The following is a 12,633-nucleotide window of genomic DNA, read 5'->3' on the forward strand; positions in this document are numbered from 1 at the left end:
ACAGCCTGGGCCCAGGACCGGGTCCGCTCCGCTGGGACCACGACCGGCGCCGCAGGGCCCGACTCCCCGAGCTGGGCCAGAGCCGCTTGACTGGCACCGGGACCGGCGCCGTGAGGGCCGACTCCCTGAGCCGGGCCGGGCCGGGCCGGAGCCGCTCAGCCGGCACCGGGACCGGCGCTGCGGGACCCGACTCCCTGAGCCGGGCCGGGCCGGAGCCACTCGGTCGGCACCGGGACCGGCGCCGCGGAGCCCGACTCATCACTACATTTATATGGTGTTAAATATATTAAAAAGTGTTTTTAATTTATAAGTGGGGGGTCGCACTCTGAGGCTTTCTAAATGAAAGGGATCACCAGTACAAAGTGCTCTTGGTGGTGGAGGTGGGGTCATCACCTAGGATAGCGTCCAACTCCTCCTAAAAACAGCAGGTCTGGGGTGCAGCACCGGAGTGACGGTTTGCCTCCCTCACTTTGTGGTAAGCTTTCCTCAGCTCTTTCACCTTTGTACTGCAGCATATCCCAGTCATATCCCTTTTCACGCAAGCTGCATGCAACCTGGGCATAGGTATCGAAATTCCTATGGCTGGAGCACAGCTGGGACTGGACCGCCTCCTCTCCCCAAACACTTATCAGATCCAGTAGTTCCAGTAATCCAAGCGGGAGACTGTTTGCTGCATGGAGCCGCCATGGTCACCTGGGAGGATGTGATGTGAGCTCTCCATGCTGTGCAAACAGGGAGGGGAATTTCAAAATTCCCAGAGCTTTAAAGGGGGAGGGATGGAAGGTTGTTTACCTGGTGGCAGGGCAGCAGAGTTGAAACTGCTGACCAGAATGATGAGGATTGGCAGTGTGGTACACATTCTGAAGGCCAATAACAGCACTAAAATCAAGCACGGAGTCTACACTGGCACTACAACGATAAAACCTTGGCGCAAAAGCCTTATGACACTCGTTGAGGTGGTTTTATTACAGCGCTCCAACTGAGGAGTTTCATCGCAAAAATTGGCTTTGCAGTGTGTACACCTCTAGTGTTTCATTGCCAAAAGTTGCTTTTTGGTGAAAAAACTTAGCAGTGTAGACCAGGCCTTAGAGACTGGGCATTAGGTGAGAGCATTAAGTCAGGATTCTGCTCTCCATCTGAATAACAACTATCTTCAATTTTGGTTTGGAAATAGGTGCCAGTTTTTCTGGAAGGGGTTCTCCAGCTTTCTAGTCATGCTGCCTGGGGACAAGATACAAGACAGTTGGTGGAACAAAACATGTAGGTGGATTGAGTTTATATGACAGCTGGGCCTCTTTGCTGTCTCCAGGAGAAATGTTACTGGCACAGGAAGATAAAAGTCTCTGTCACCAGGTAACCAGACCCTTAAGAGAGTCATTGTTATTGCTGAAATGTGTATCCAGTTGGGAACTGCTAGGAAGCAACTGGTGTGATAAACATGGTTTCCAAGCAATAATAGCACACAGGATCATAAACTGTTATGTAATTTTGTGTCAGGAAAAGGATGGTCAGGAATAATAATGAAGACATCTAGTGTACAGAAGTTTTGGTAGGATTTAGAGAAGCATTCAGGATACAGGTGGGTTTTGGTAGCTGAGGAAAAGGGAGAAGAAATTACCCTCTCTCTCTTCTACCTTCTCATCCAGCCACTTTTCTTCTACACCATAACTCTGCCCACCTTTCCAAATAAAAAGTAAAGCAGGATACAGTCAAAGGTGAGCTGAGAGAGGAAGGTATCTAGAGTTGTGTCCCCTTTACTGTTTTCTGCTCGCTGCTTCTTATTTTACCTTTGTTTTGCAGGCAAACATTTAAAAAAAAAATATATTTTGAGCCAAGTTTATTTCTCCTGCCTCTGCCTTGGCCTATACAACCTCCTCTTACTGGGTTCGCTCACCTTATATTTTATGCTGTTCTTATATTCCCCTTTATTTGTTCCTTTTCTCCCTCTTTCTCCCAGCCTATTAATCTTTTTTTCTTCCTTATTTCTCAACCTATTCCTCCCTCCCTCCCATTTAATCAATGGGACACTGTAATACCAGAGTACAAAATATATAGGAATGACTGAACCGGTCATGTTGTGGGGGAGTGACACTATATGTGAAAGAAGGCATAGAATCAAATGAAGAAAAATCTTAAATGAACCAAACTGTACCATAGAATCTCTCTGGATAGTAATTCAATGCTTGAATAATAAGAATATAGCAGTAGAAATATATTACCAATCACTGGCCAGGATGGTGATAGTGACTGAAATGTTCAGGGAGATTAGAGAGGCTATTAAAATAAAAAAACTTCAATAATAAAGGGGGATTTCAATTGTCCCCATATTGACTGGGTACTTGTCACCTCAGGACAGGATGTAGAGATAAAGTTTCTTGACACCTTAAATGACAGCTTCTTGGAGCAGCTAGTCCTGGAACCCACAAGAGGAGAGGCAATTTTTGATTTAGTCCTAAGTGGAGCACAAGATCTGGTCCAAGAGGTGAATATAACTGGGCCGCTTGGTAATAGTGACCATAATATAATTAAATGTAACATCCCTGTGGCAGGGAAAACACCAAAGCAGTCCAACACGGTATCATTTAATTTCAGAAAGAGGGACGACACAAAAATGAGGAAGTTAGTGAAACAGAAATAAAAAAGGTACAGTGCCAAAAGTGAAATCCCTGCAAGCTGCTTGGAAACTTTTAAAGCTACCATAATAGAGGCTCACCTTAAATGTATACTCCAAATTAAAAAACATAGTAAGAGAACCAAAAAAGTGCCACTCTGGCTGAACAACAAAATAAAAGAAGTAGTGAGAGGCAAAAAGGCATCCTTTAAAAAGTGGAAGTTATATCCTAGTGAGGAAAATAGAAAGGAGCATAAACTCTGGCAAATGAAGCGTAAAAATATAGTTAGGAAGGCCAAAAAAGAATTTGAAGAACAGCTAGCCAAAGCCTCAAAAGTAATAGCAATGTTTTTTTTTAAAGTACAACAACCAGTGAGGCCACTGGATAATCGAAATGCTAAAGGAGCACTCAAGGATGATAAGGCCATTGCAGAGAAACTAAATGAATTCTTTGCATCTGTCAAGGCTGATTTCCCCACTCTGGGACTTCAAGTGCAGAAGGTGGGGGCCCGCAAGGATTTTAAAAATGAATACTGGCCACTCCAGGATGGTATTAATCTTCCAAGGTCACAGCTTTTCTCTGACCTTGGATGGGTAGATGCTGCCACCACCCAAGTGCAATCATCCACCCTTTTGAGAACCCAGGAAGGAACACTTGGGAATTCCTTCCTGTGGGGTACCCTCAAGCCCTTTCACACACCCCCTCCGGGGAAGAGCTGAGGAAAAAAACCAAAGGAAATCAGCTGTTGTCATCAGCAAATTAAACAACATATGCACAAACCTCTTAGGGACACAAAAATTCAATCCTGTTTTTAAAAAAGGTAAATTTTATTAAAAACAATAAGAAGGGAAATACATTTGGAAATCCATCAACTTCATGAAATTTGTTAGTCTTTAAGGTGCCACAAGTACTCCTGTTTTTTTTTGTTTTTTTTTATTTGGAACTTAGGCTTTTTGCTAGATTTTAAAAGAAACAATTACAAAAATTAAGCATCAAGATAGCTCTTTTGAGATTTAACGTAAAGGTTACAAGCAAAAGAAACGCATTTGGGGTTAGCACAGAGGAGTTCACAAGCCAATAAGAAATAAAAGAAATAACCCTAATCACATTTTTTTTAGACATTCCCTGATTTACTTACATATCTGGGGTTTTAGATAAGTAGGTTTCAGGTATGAATTAATGGTTTTTCATACCCGTTTTTAAAGCTGCTTACAGTATTGTTGCTCTGTGTCTCCGTCCTCCAGAGAACAACACAAAGGGAAAGCTTTTTCCCCCAATTTTGAAAAGTTCTAGCCCTTCCATTGGCCCTTTTGGTCAGGTGGCCACTCCCTTTCCTTTACCTGGGGGACTTTTTTAGCCCTTTACAGGTAAAGCAGGCAGAGAACAGCCACCAAGAGAGACTTTAATTGCTAACTGGCTGGCTGGGTGTCCATAAAAGGGAGCTACCATCCCCCCCCCCCCCCCCAGCTTCATTTATCACAGCATTGGTCTTCATGGCTCAGGATGTGAGAGAAATTCCCAAACCTGAGCCATTCTTTTTAGGTGACAAATCTGAGGAACTGTCCCAAATTGAGGTGTAATTTGAGGAGGTTTTGGAACCAATTGATAAACTAAAGAGTAATAAGTCACCAGGACCAGATGGTATTCACCCAAGAGTTCTGAAGGAACTCAAATGTGAAATTGCAGAACTACTAACTGTAGTCTGTAACCTATCATTTAAATTAGTTTCTGTACCAAATGACTGGAGGATAGGCTATGTGATGCCAATTTTTAAAAGGGCTCCAGAGGTGATCCTGGCAATTACAGTACTGGGCAAACTGCTTGAAACTATGATAAAGAACAACATTGTCAGACACACAGATGAACATAATTTGTTGGGGAAGAATCAACATGTTTTTTGTAAAGGGAAATCATGCCTCACCAATCAACTACAATTTTTTGAGGGGGTCAACAAGCATATGGACAAGGGGGATCGTGGATATAGTGTACTTAAATTTTCAGAAAGCCTCTGACAAGGTCCCTCACCAAAGGCTCTTAAGCAAAGTAAGCTGTCATAGGATAAGAAGGAAGGTCCTCTCATGGATCTGTAACTGGTTAAAAGATAGGACACAAAGGGTAGGAATATATGGTCAGTTTTCAGAATGGAGAGGTAAATAGTGGTGTCCTCCAGGGGTCTGTACTGGGACCAGTCCTATTCAACATATTCATACATTATATGGAAAAAGGGGTAAACAGTGAGGTGCCAAATTTTGCTGATGATACAAAACGAGTCAAGATAGTTAAGTCCAAAGCAGACTGCGAAGAGCTACAAAAGGATCTCTCAAAATTGGGTGACTGGGCAACAAAATGGCAGATGAAATTCAATGTTGATAAATGTAAAGTAATGCACATTGGAAAACATAATCACAACTATACATATAAAATAATAGGATCTAAATTAGCTGTTACCACTCAAGAAAGAGATCTTGGAGTCATTGTGGTTAGATTTCTGAAAACATCCACTCAATGTGCAGTGGCAGTTAAAAAAGCAAACAGAATGTTGAGAATCATTAAGAAAGGGATAGATAATAAGGCAGAAAATATAATTTTGCCTCTATATAAATCCATGGTATGCCACATCTTCAATACTATGTGCAGATGTCACCACATCTCAAAAAAGATATATTGGAATTGGAAAAGGTTCAGAAAAGGGCAATAAAAATTATTAGGGGTATGGAACAGCTTCTGTATGAGGAGAGATTAATAAGACTGGGACTTTTCAGCTTGGAAAAGAGGTGACTAAGGGGGGATATGATAGAGGTCTATAAAATCATGACTGATGTGGAGAAAGTAAATAAGGAAGGGTTATTTACTCCTTCTCATAACACAAGAACTAAGGGTCACCAAATGAAATGAATAAGCAACAGGTTTTAAACAAACAAAAGGAAGTATTTCTTCACTCAATGCACAGTAAACCTGTGGAACTCCTTGCCAGAGGATGTTGTGAAAACAGGGCTCAAAAATAACTAGATACTTTCCATCAAGGACACTGGCTACTAGCCAGGATGGCAGGCATGGTGTGCCTCGCCTCTGTTTGCTAGAAGCTGGGAATGGATCACTGGATGATTACCTGGTCTGTTCATTCCCTCTGGGGCACCTGGCATTGGCCAGTCAGAAGACAGACTACTGGGCTAGATAGACCCTTGATCTGGCCGTTCTTATGGTCTCCCTCTTTCTGCCACACTCACCCATTCTCTAAATTAACTGACTGCCTTTTGTAATTTTTTCTCCCTCACACCACATTGTGCTTTTCTAAGCCTGAAGTTCCGCTGTGGTACAGGTCAGGTGAGGAGTCGCACGGCCACCGGCTCACCCTTCCCTCCCATGTGCAGCTCCCTGGGATTCCTAAGAGGAAGCACCCGCCGTGAACTGCTTCGCCCCTCTGGCTGGCCGTGGCCCGGACTGTTCTTTATTCGTCGGAGAGGCGGGGCTCGCCAATCGTCGTGGGGGCGGGAGGTTGCTGGGAGCTGAGTAGCCATGGCGACGGCGGGGCATTGTGGCGCCGCCGCTCTGCTCCTGGTGCTCAGCGTGCGGCTCTCGGCTGGGCAGAGCTTCTCCCTGCCTCTGCGCCAGCCGCAGGACTGCGGCGGTGCCCGTTACTTCGATATCTCCAGCCTGGCGTGCGGCCAGTGCGGGCCCCACCAGGGGCGGAGCGCCTGGGGTGAGAGCGAGCGAGGGGCCCAGCCGCGATGCGGGCCGCGGGGAGGCCTGTCTCCTAGCAGGCGGGGCGGGGTGTGTAAGGAGCCTAACCCTCCCCCGCCCTCTCTGACTAGGCTCTGCGGGTGGGTGAACCCCCATCTCTGGGGGGAAGCTGTTCTGGGAGGCTCCGCTCCGTCACGGGCTGGCAGAGCCCCTGGGCTGAGGGGGCTGCGCCATATTACGGCCCGCCGGTGCCTGCGGGCTGCGTTCACAAAGTCCCTTTAAAGCCGTGTTTGTGGTAGTCCCTGGGACCTGAGCAGTGCGTCAGCCTAATCAGGGGCAGAGCGGGGGTTTGTTCAACCTTTGGCTCTTACGACACTGAAGCGTTTGTTTTAATTAATCTTTTGCATGTCAGAAACCGGGATGTTCGCTCTTTGCACGTGAACTACCTGCGAAATGCTGGCATGTCTCCAGTGATCAAACATGGATAGTGGGGTAGTGATGCTGCCAGGAGCAAGTGGTGATCTAGAGAATTTTGTCCTAAGACTTTTTGTTTTTTTTTTCAGAATAGCACAGGTGGGTTAAATTTGCGGTACGTTCACCATCCCAGGGCAACAACTTTACCTTGTGGAAACTTTGCAAGACAAGTTTCTCATTTCTGTAGTGGTTAGTTTGTTGGTGGTTTTGGGTTTGTTTTTAAGACTAGGATTAAACCTGAAATGAAGGTCGTCTTCTTATTGACAAGTTCTACTACAATAATACTGCTGAGGAAGAAATTCAGTCTCCTTGGCTTGTGTAAATCTTGGACAGATGAGGCAGAGAAATCTTTATATATAGCCCCAGGCTTGTTCAGATTTATGAACATTTCAGAGAGTTATGAACAACCTCCATTCCTGAGGCTTTTGTAACTGAGTTCTACTGTATTATGCGATCTGTTCAGAGCTGAGAACATTTAGAATAGCTTCTGTTTTGAAATGTATATACATGAAAAATTCAAAACATGCTGTTGATACATGAGTATTGTATATTCACATGAAGAAGGGAATAAGGATATGAAAAAGTTCTGAGAATTTTTTAAAATGGCATTGTCAAATTGAGTATGGACATATAAAAGTTCCATATTTTACATATTAAATATCAGCTTTTGTTTTGTAATAGAAATAGCAAAAAATGTAAACAATTAGTGGCCCATTCCTGTGTGGCATGGCGTGCCCTGAACTTTCACAGCTGAAACCAGTGGAAGTTGCAAGCACTGTACACTTCACAGCATCAAGCCCATGGAATAGTATTTGAGGATAGGTTATTTTACTATTCATGTTTGAATAAAGGAAAAACTATTAAAAGTATTGAATTTAAAATAGCTTTGAAGCTCTTTGCACACAAAAAAGACAGTAGTTTTCCTTGGTTATTTAATCTAGCAGAATAATTCTACTTTTGAAGGGTAAAAAAGTAAACTAACATGAACATTCTAAAAGGAATGTTTTTACTGCGGTTCTTATTCAAACATTGTACTTGTCTAAGCAGGAAATTGAGAGTCTTCATTTAAGAGCTGCAGCCATTGCTCTACAATAGAGTTGGTTTTTTTTATTTGTATAAATTGGGGTGAAAAACAAAACATTTTACTTTTTAGGTATTTCATGTGCATGTCTACCAGGATTCAAGATGGTTTCTAATAATGGTGGGCCTTCTGTTATTTGTGAAAAATGCCCAGAGAATATGGTAGGTATAAGCTTTACATGTTGAGATGTGATTATACATTTTTGCAGTTTTATAGGTCTTCATGTTTCAATTAAAAAAATTACAAAAAAGTTTAATTTACTGTTTTATCAGCAGTATTTTTATTTAGAACTATTCAAAATTTGTATTCAGATATAGGTAAAAGTGCCATATTTATGAAGCTTGTAATTCATCTTACAACAGTTTTAGCTGTCTAAGACAAATGTGGGGAGCTTCCTTTGAATGCAAGATGAGAAAATTGTTCAGTTTGTGGGAAAATTTGACTTTAATGTTTAAAGGCTGTAAATTTTATGTGTGCAAAAGTGAGCCATTGCCAAGAAATTCAGTGAGGCTAGAATAAGGATACTGAAATAAACAGTAACAACAAATGTAAATAAGTCAATAGGCAAGTGTAAATCTGCCTAGAATAACTTCTTGGTTTGATCACTCTCATACAACCAAATACTTTTCTAATCAAACAAGTTGTAGAACACACAGGTTGCTTAAAGGCTGACCAATTTAAGCATGATTCAAGAAAAAAAAATGTATAAAATGTCATGAGTGAGCAAACTTAAGGGTAGTCTAAATATTGATTTAATCACGTATTAGTCCTCGCTTCCTTCCATTTGTTATATTCTTATCTTTATGGCTATGTCTACACCGCATTTTCATCAATAAAACTTTTATTGGTCAGGGGTTGGGGTGGGGGAACACACCCCAAGAGACAAGTTTTACAGACAAAAAGCACCATTGTGGACAGTGCAAGATGCTCTGCTGACAACAAAGCTACCATCCCTTGTGGGGGCAGGGAGTGGTTTTATTTTTTTGGCAGGAGAGCAGCTACACTGCATACCTTACAGCAGACATAGCCTAAGTGACTGATGGCTCTCTCTCTACACAAAGACTACTCCTTTATGAAGTCCCTAGGCTCAGTTGTTTTGCTTCTTTTTTCTTGCCTATTTTTTAGTATTTGGTTGGAAGCCTATGGGGGGAGGGTCATGGTATTGCCACACTTACTTCTGTGCGGCCTTCAGAGCTGTGCAGCTGGAAAGCAGTGGCTGCTGGCCAGGAGCTCAGCTCTGAAAGCAGAGCCACTGCCAGCAGCAGCGCAGAAGTAAGGGTGGCATGGTATGGTATTGCCAACCTTACTTCTGCGCTGCTGCTGCTGGCAGGGTGCTGCTCTCAAAACTGAGTGCCTGGCTAACAGCTGCCGCTCTTCTGCAGTGCAGAAGTAATTATACCATTGTGAAATTTCACATTTAAATAGCTGAAAGTCCAATGACTGTGAAATTGCCCAAAATGGACAATGAATTTGGTAGGGCCCTACCTATAGTCACTTCTGCATTGATGATAAGTTGTCAAAATCCATAGCATTCTTTTTTTTGATGTTGTTAGATGTTAAAAGATAGAAAAGATATTCTAGCACTAGAAAAGGTTCAGAAAAGGGCAACTAAAATGATTAGGGGTTTAGAGAGGGTCCCATACGAGGAAAGATTAAAGAGGCTAGGACTCTTCAGCTTGGAAAAGAGAAGACTAAGGGGGGACATGATAGAGGTATATAAAATCATGAGTGATGTTGAGAAAGTAGATAAGGAAAAGTTATTTACTTATTCCCATAATACAAGAACTAGGGGTCACCAAATGAAATTAATAGGCAGCAGGTTTAAAACAAATAAAAGGAAGTTCTTCTTCACGCAGCGCACAGTCAACTTGTGGAACTCCTTACCTGAGGAGGTTGTGAAGGCTAGGACTATAACAATGTTTAAAAGGGGACTGGATAAATTCATGGTGGCTAAGTCCATAAATGGCTATTAGCCAGAATGGGTAAGAATGGTGTCCCTAGCCTCTGTTTGTCAGAGGATGGAGATGGATGGCAGGCGAGAGATCACTTGATCATTGCCTGTTAGGTTCACTCCCTCTGGGGCACCTGGCATTGGCCACTGTCGGTAGACAGATACTGGGCTAGATGGACCTTTGGTCTGACCCGGTACGGCCTTTATGTTCTTACTCCATTTCTATTGGAGAACAAGCACTTTTAAACACTTTAGTTCCAAGATGGCATAAATGGATTTCAGCTAATGCTTTTTTTAAAAAAAGCAAACTAAAAACTCCTCTTATACTCTAACTAGGTACTGTATTGTGACCCCAAACCTCTGAAAAGATCAGTTGGATCTTTAAGTCTGAATGAAGCCCCATTGAATATATTGATGGTTCTCCTTGCTATGGTCTTCAGTATGTTCTTCAGACAGCTTTTTGAATGTTACGCATGTTAGAATATCTGAATAATTTCTATTTTAAATAATGTATTTCAGTTCTAGAGGACTTTTATGAAGGATTTTACAAATATTTTAAACTTTAGAGTGGCGTTACTGAAGATGGGTGGAGTTGTATTACTTGTCCTAAAGGCTTAACTACGGAAGGAAAATGTAAATGCGCCATTAATGAAATTTTAGGTAAGTAATCGATAAGCAATATGAAATGTTGTTAAACATCTGAGTTTATCAAAACAGCATTGTGTATTACCACAGCAAGCCAAAGTTATCAAAGTTACAGTTCTAATGTAAAAAAGTATTCATCTTGTTTTTTAAACCCATCTTCCCCCCACCCTCACCCCACAAACCTATATCAGACAAAACTGTCCTCTAGCCATTATTCCTTGCATTTGAAAGTAGCAAATAAAAAAACAGATTATTCTTACCGGACCCCTTCTGCCTACCCCTGGCAATCGTAGAATGATCTCTGTATATCCTGATTTTTATAGACCTGCTTGAAGCATAAAAGGCTTCTGTCAATTTGGTGTATTTAAGATCTTACTCATTGCTGCAAGGTAGCACAGTTCTGAAAACACTCTTAACAGGAATTATTGTAACTGAATCATAGGTCTCCCATTTCAAACCCTTTTGGATGTAGAGAAGCCAGATTATTCTCTTACACTGAAAATAAGAGCAATACAAGATACAATGTTTTCCTCACCGCACAGCTTGCTTTCTGGCTATATACAGGCTCAGGAACTTGCTGTAGAAATGTTTACTATTGGTTATCCAAAATGTTTAAACAACAAACAACAGAAACCAGATGTCTTTGTACTAGGTTCATTCTTCCTGATAATTGATTTGTCTTAAAAAAATGTGACCGAGGGTGACTTTAAGATACATCCAACTGTCATTTAACATTAGAAAAAGAATACCAGTTTAAGAACCAGAATATGTTTTTAGCTGAAACATCTCCCTTTAAGCATCATGAGGGTTATAAAATACATTTCTTATCCCCATAGCAAATAGTCTAAAGTGTTTAAAAAAAAATGTAAACAAACAACCCCAAAGAGCTTTGGGAGGGTGGGGGGGGACAACTTGCGTTTGTGATATGTTCACATGTGCATCATCTTTACACAGCATCTGTAATTTAGTTCTTTAACACTTAATCTGTGGTTTTATTAGTTGCTTTAGAAAGCTTAAATTTCAAAATATAAGCATCTTGTCCCATAAAAATCGTGATCAAATTACTGCTGTTCAAAGAGAATGACTTATGCCAAAATTTTGCAATTTAGTTACAAATCTCCTGTTTTGAATATAAATTCCTCTGTAACACAAGTGCAGAGAAACTTGCTTCATTTTTGCCCCTACTTTATAATTAAAACTACTAGGGTGTATGTATTACTTACACAGGATATTTGTCAATTGTGACTCAGGAGTTTTAGAAAATGCAAACTGATTTTGTATTAATGTCTGAGCCAAGTTTTCCTAGATATGTTCTTTTAAAAGCATTATTTTTGTAATCAGCTTTATAACCCATGCGGAATACTCCATAGCATGTTATTGCTCACATTTACATTTCTCCCCCCTCTCCCCACTTAGTGGAAAGAGATGTTAATGGCAAGTTGTTGAATGAAGCATTGTGTATACGATGTGATGCAAATGAACCATCATTCTCTGCTTCAAATGTCTTGGGAGATAGGTAAGTATTCTTGCTTCTTCTAAATTTATGTATTCAGATCTGCTTTGTATGGGTCCTGATGATGATGACGTGATTTAAATGGAACGCTCCCCGGGAACAAACTATCTGTTGGATAAAATATGAATACTTCTGGTTAATTAAGGCATTCTCTCTTGCATATACTATCGATGTCCCTATTGTTTTGTGGCAATCTAAATAGCAGTAAGACAAGAGGTTTCATGTTCAAGTCACAGGAGTAGAGGTTGCTAGCTATTTTGCAGGGCCAGTATCCTAAATTTGCAACTCCAGTCTTTCTGCCGACTGATGGTAGAGTAGGAACAACGTGTTCTTATATTAATATGTACTGCTTTATTTGTTGCTAATTGAATAATAATGGAATTGAGCTGGTAAAACTAATTTTTGTCCAGCTCCTATTAGTCTCAGGCCTCTAATAAACATTGTGTTATGAACACAGAAGGGGAAAAAAACCTCTGTATACTTGAGCTGAAATGTGATCCCAGGACTTAATTTGAAGTTTTGAACATAAGAATAGCCATACTGGATTAGACCAATGGTCCATCTTCCAACAGTGACAAGAGCCAGATGCTTCAGAGAGAATGAAGAGAATAGGACAATTGTTGAGTGATCCATTCCCTGTCATCTACTCTGAGCTTCTATCAGTCCCAGATTTAGG

The 12,633-nt window shown here is 41.4% G+C and overlaps 1 protein-coding gene across 7 annotated transcripts in view; it reads left to right on the forward strand.

Annotated features, from left to right (window-relative positions):
* Positions 1 to 6,128: 6,128 nt before the first annotated feature.
* TMEM67 (transmembrane protein 67) overlaps positions 6,129 to 12,633 on the forward strand; it is a 74,535-nt gene continuing 68,030 nt past the window's right edge. For 5 of the 7 annotated variants that reach the window (XR_005594275.1, XR_005594274.1, XR_005594273.1 and 2 more), the window contains exons 1-4: positions 6,129 to 6,312; positions 7,921 to 8,009; positions 10,366 to 10,459; positions 11,861 to 11,960. Coding sequence is in view for 3 of the 7 variants with exons in the window: in XM_039525481.1 (XP_039381415.1) it covers positions 6,129 to 6,312; positions 7,921 to 8,009; positions 10,366 to 10,459; positions 11,861 to 11,960 (467 nt within the window). In the remaining 4 variants the exon portion in view is untranslated. Of the gene's footprint in view, positions 6,313 to 6,645; positions 6,867 to 7,920; positions 8,010 to 10,365; positions 10,460 to 11,860; positions 11,961 to 12,633 lie in introns of those variants that run through there. The other 2 variants (XM_039525483.1, XM_039525482.1) reach the window with 2 other exon arrangements.

This window comes from Mauremys reevesii, linkage group 2 (assembly GCF_016161935.1).
Source record: "Mauremys reevesii isolate NIE-2019 linkage group 2, ASM1616193v1, whole genome shotgun sequence".
Taxonomy (NCBI): domain Eukaryota; kingdom Metazoa; phylum Chordata; order Testudines; family Geoemydidae; genus Mauremys; species Mauremys reevesii.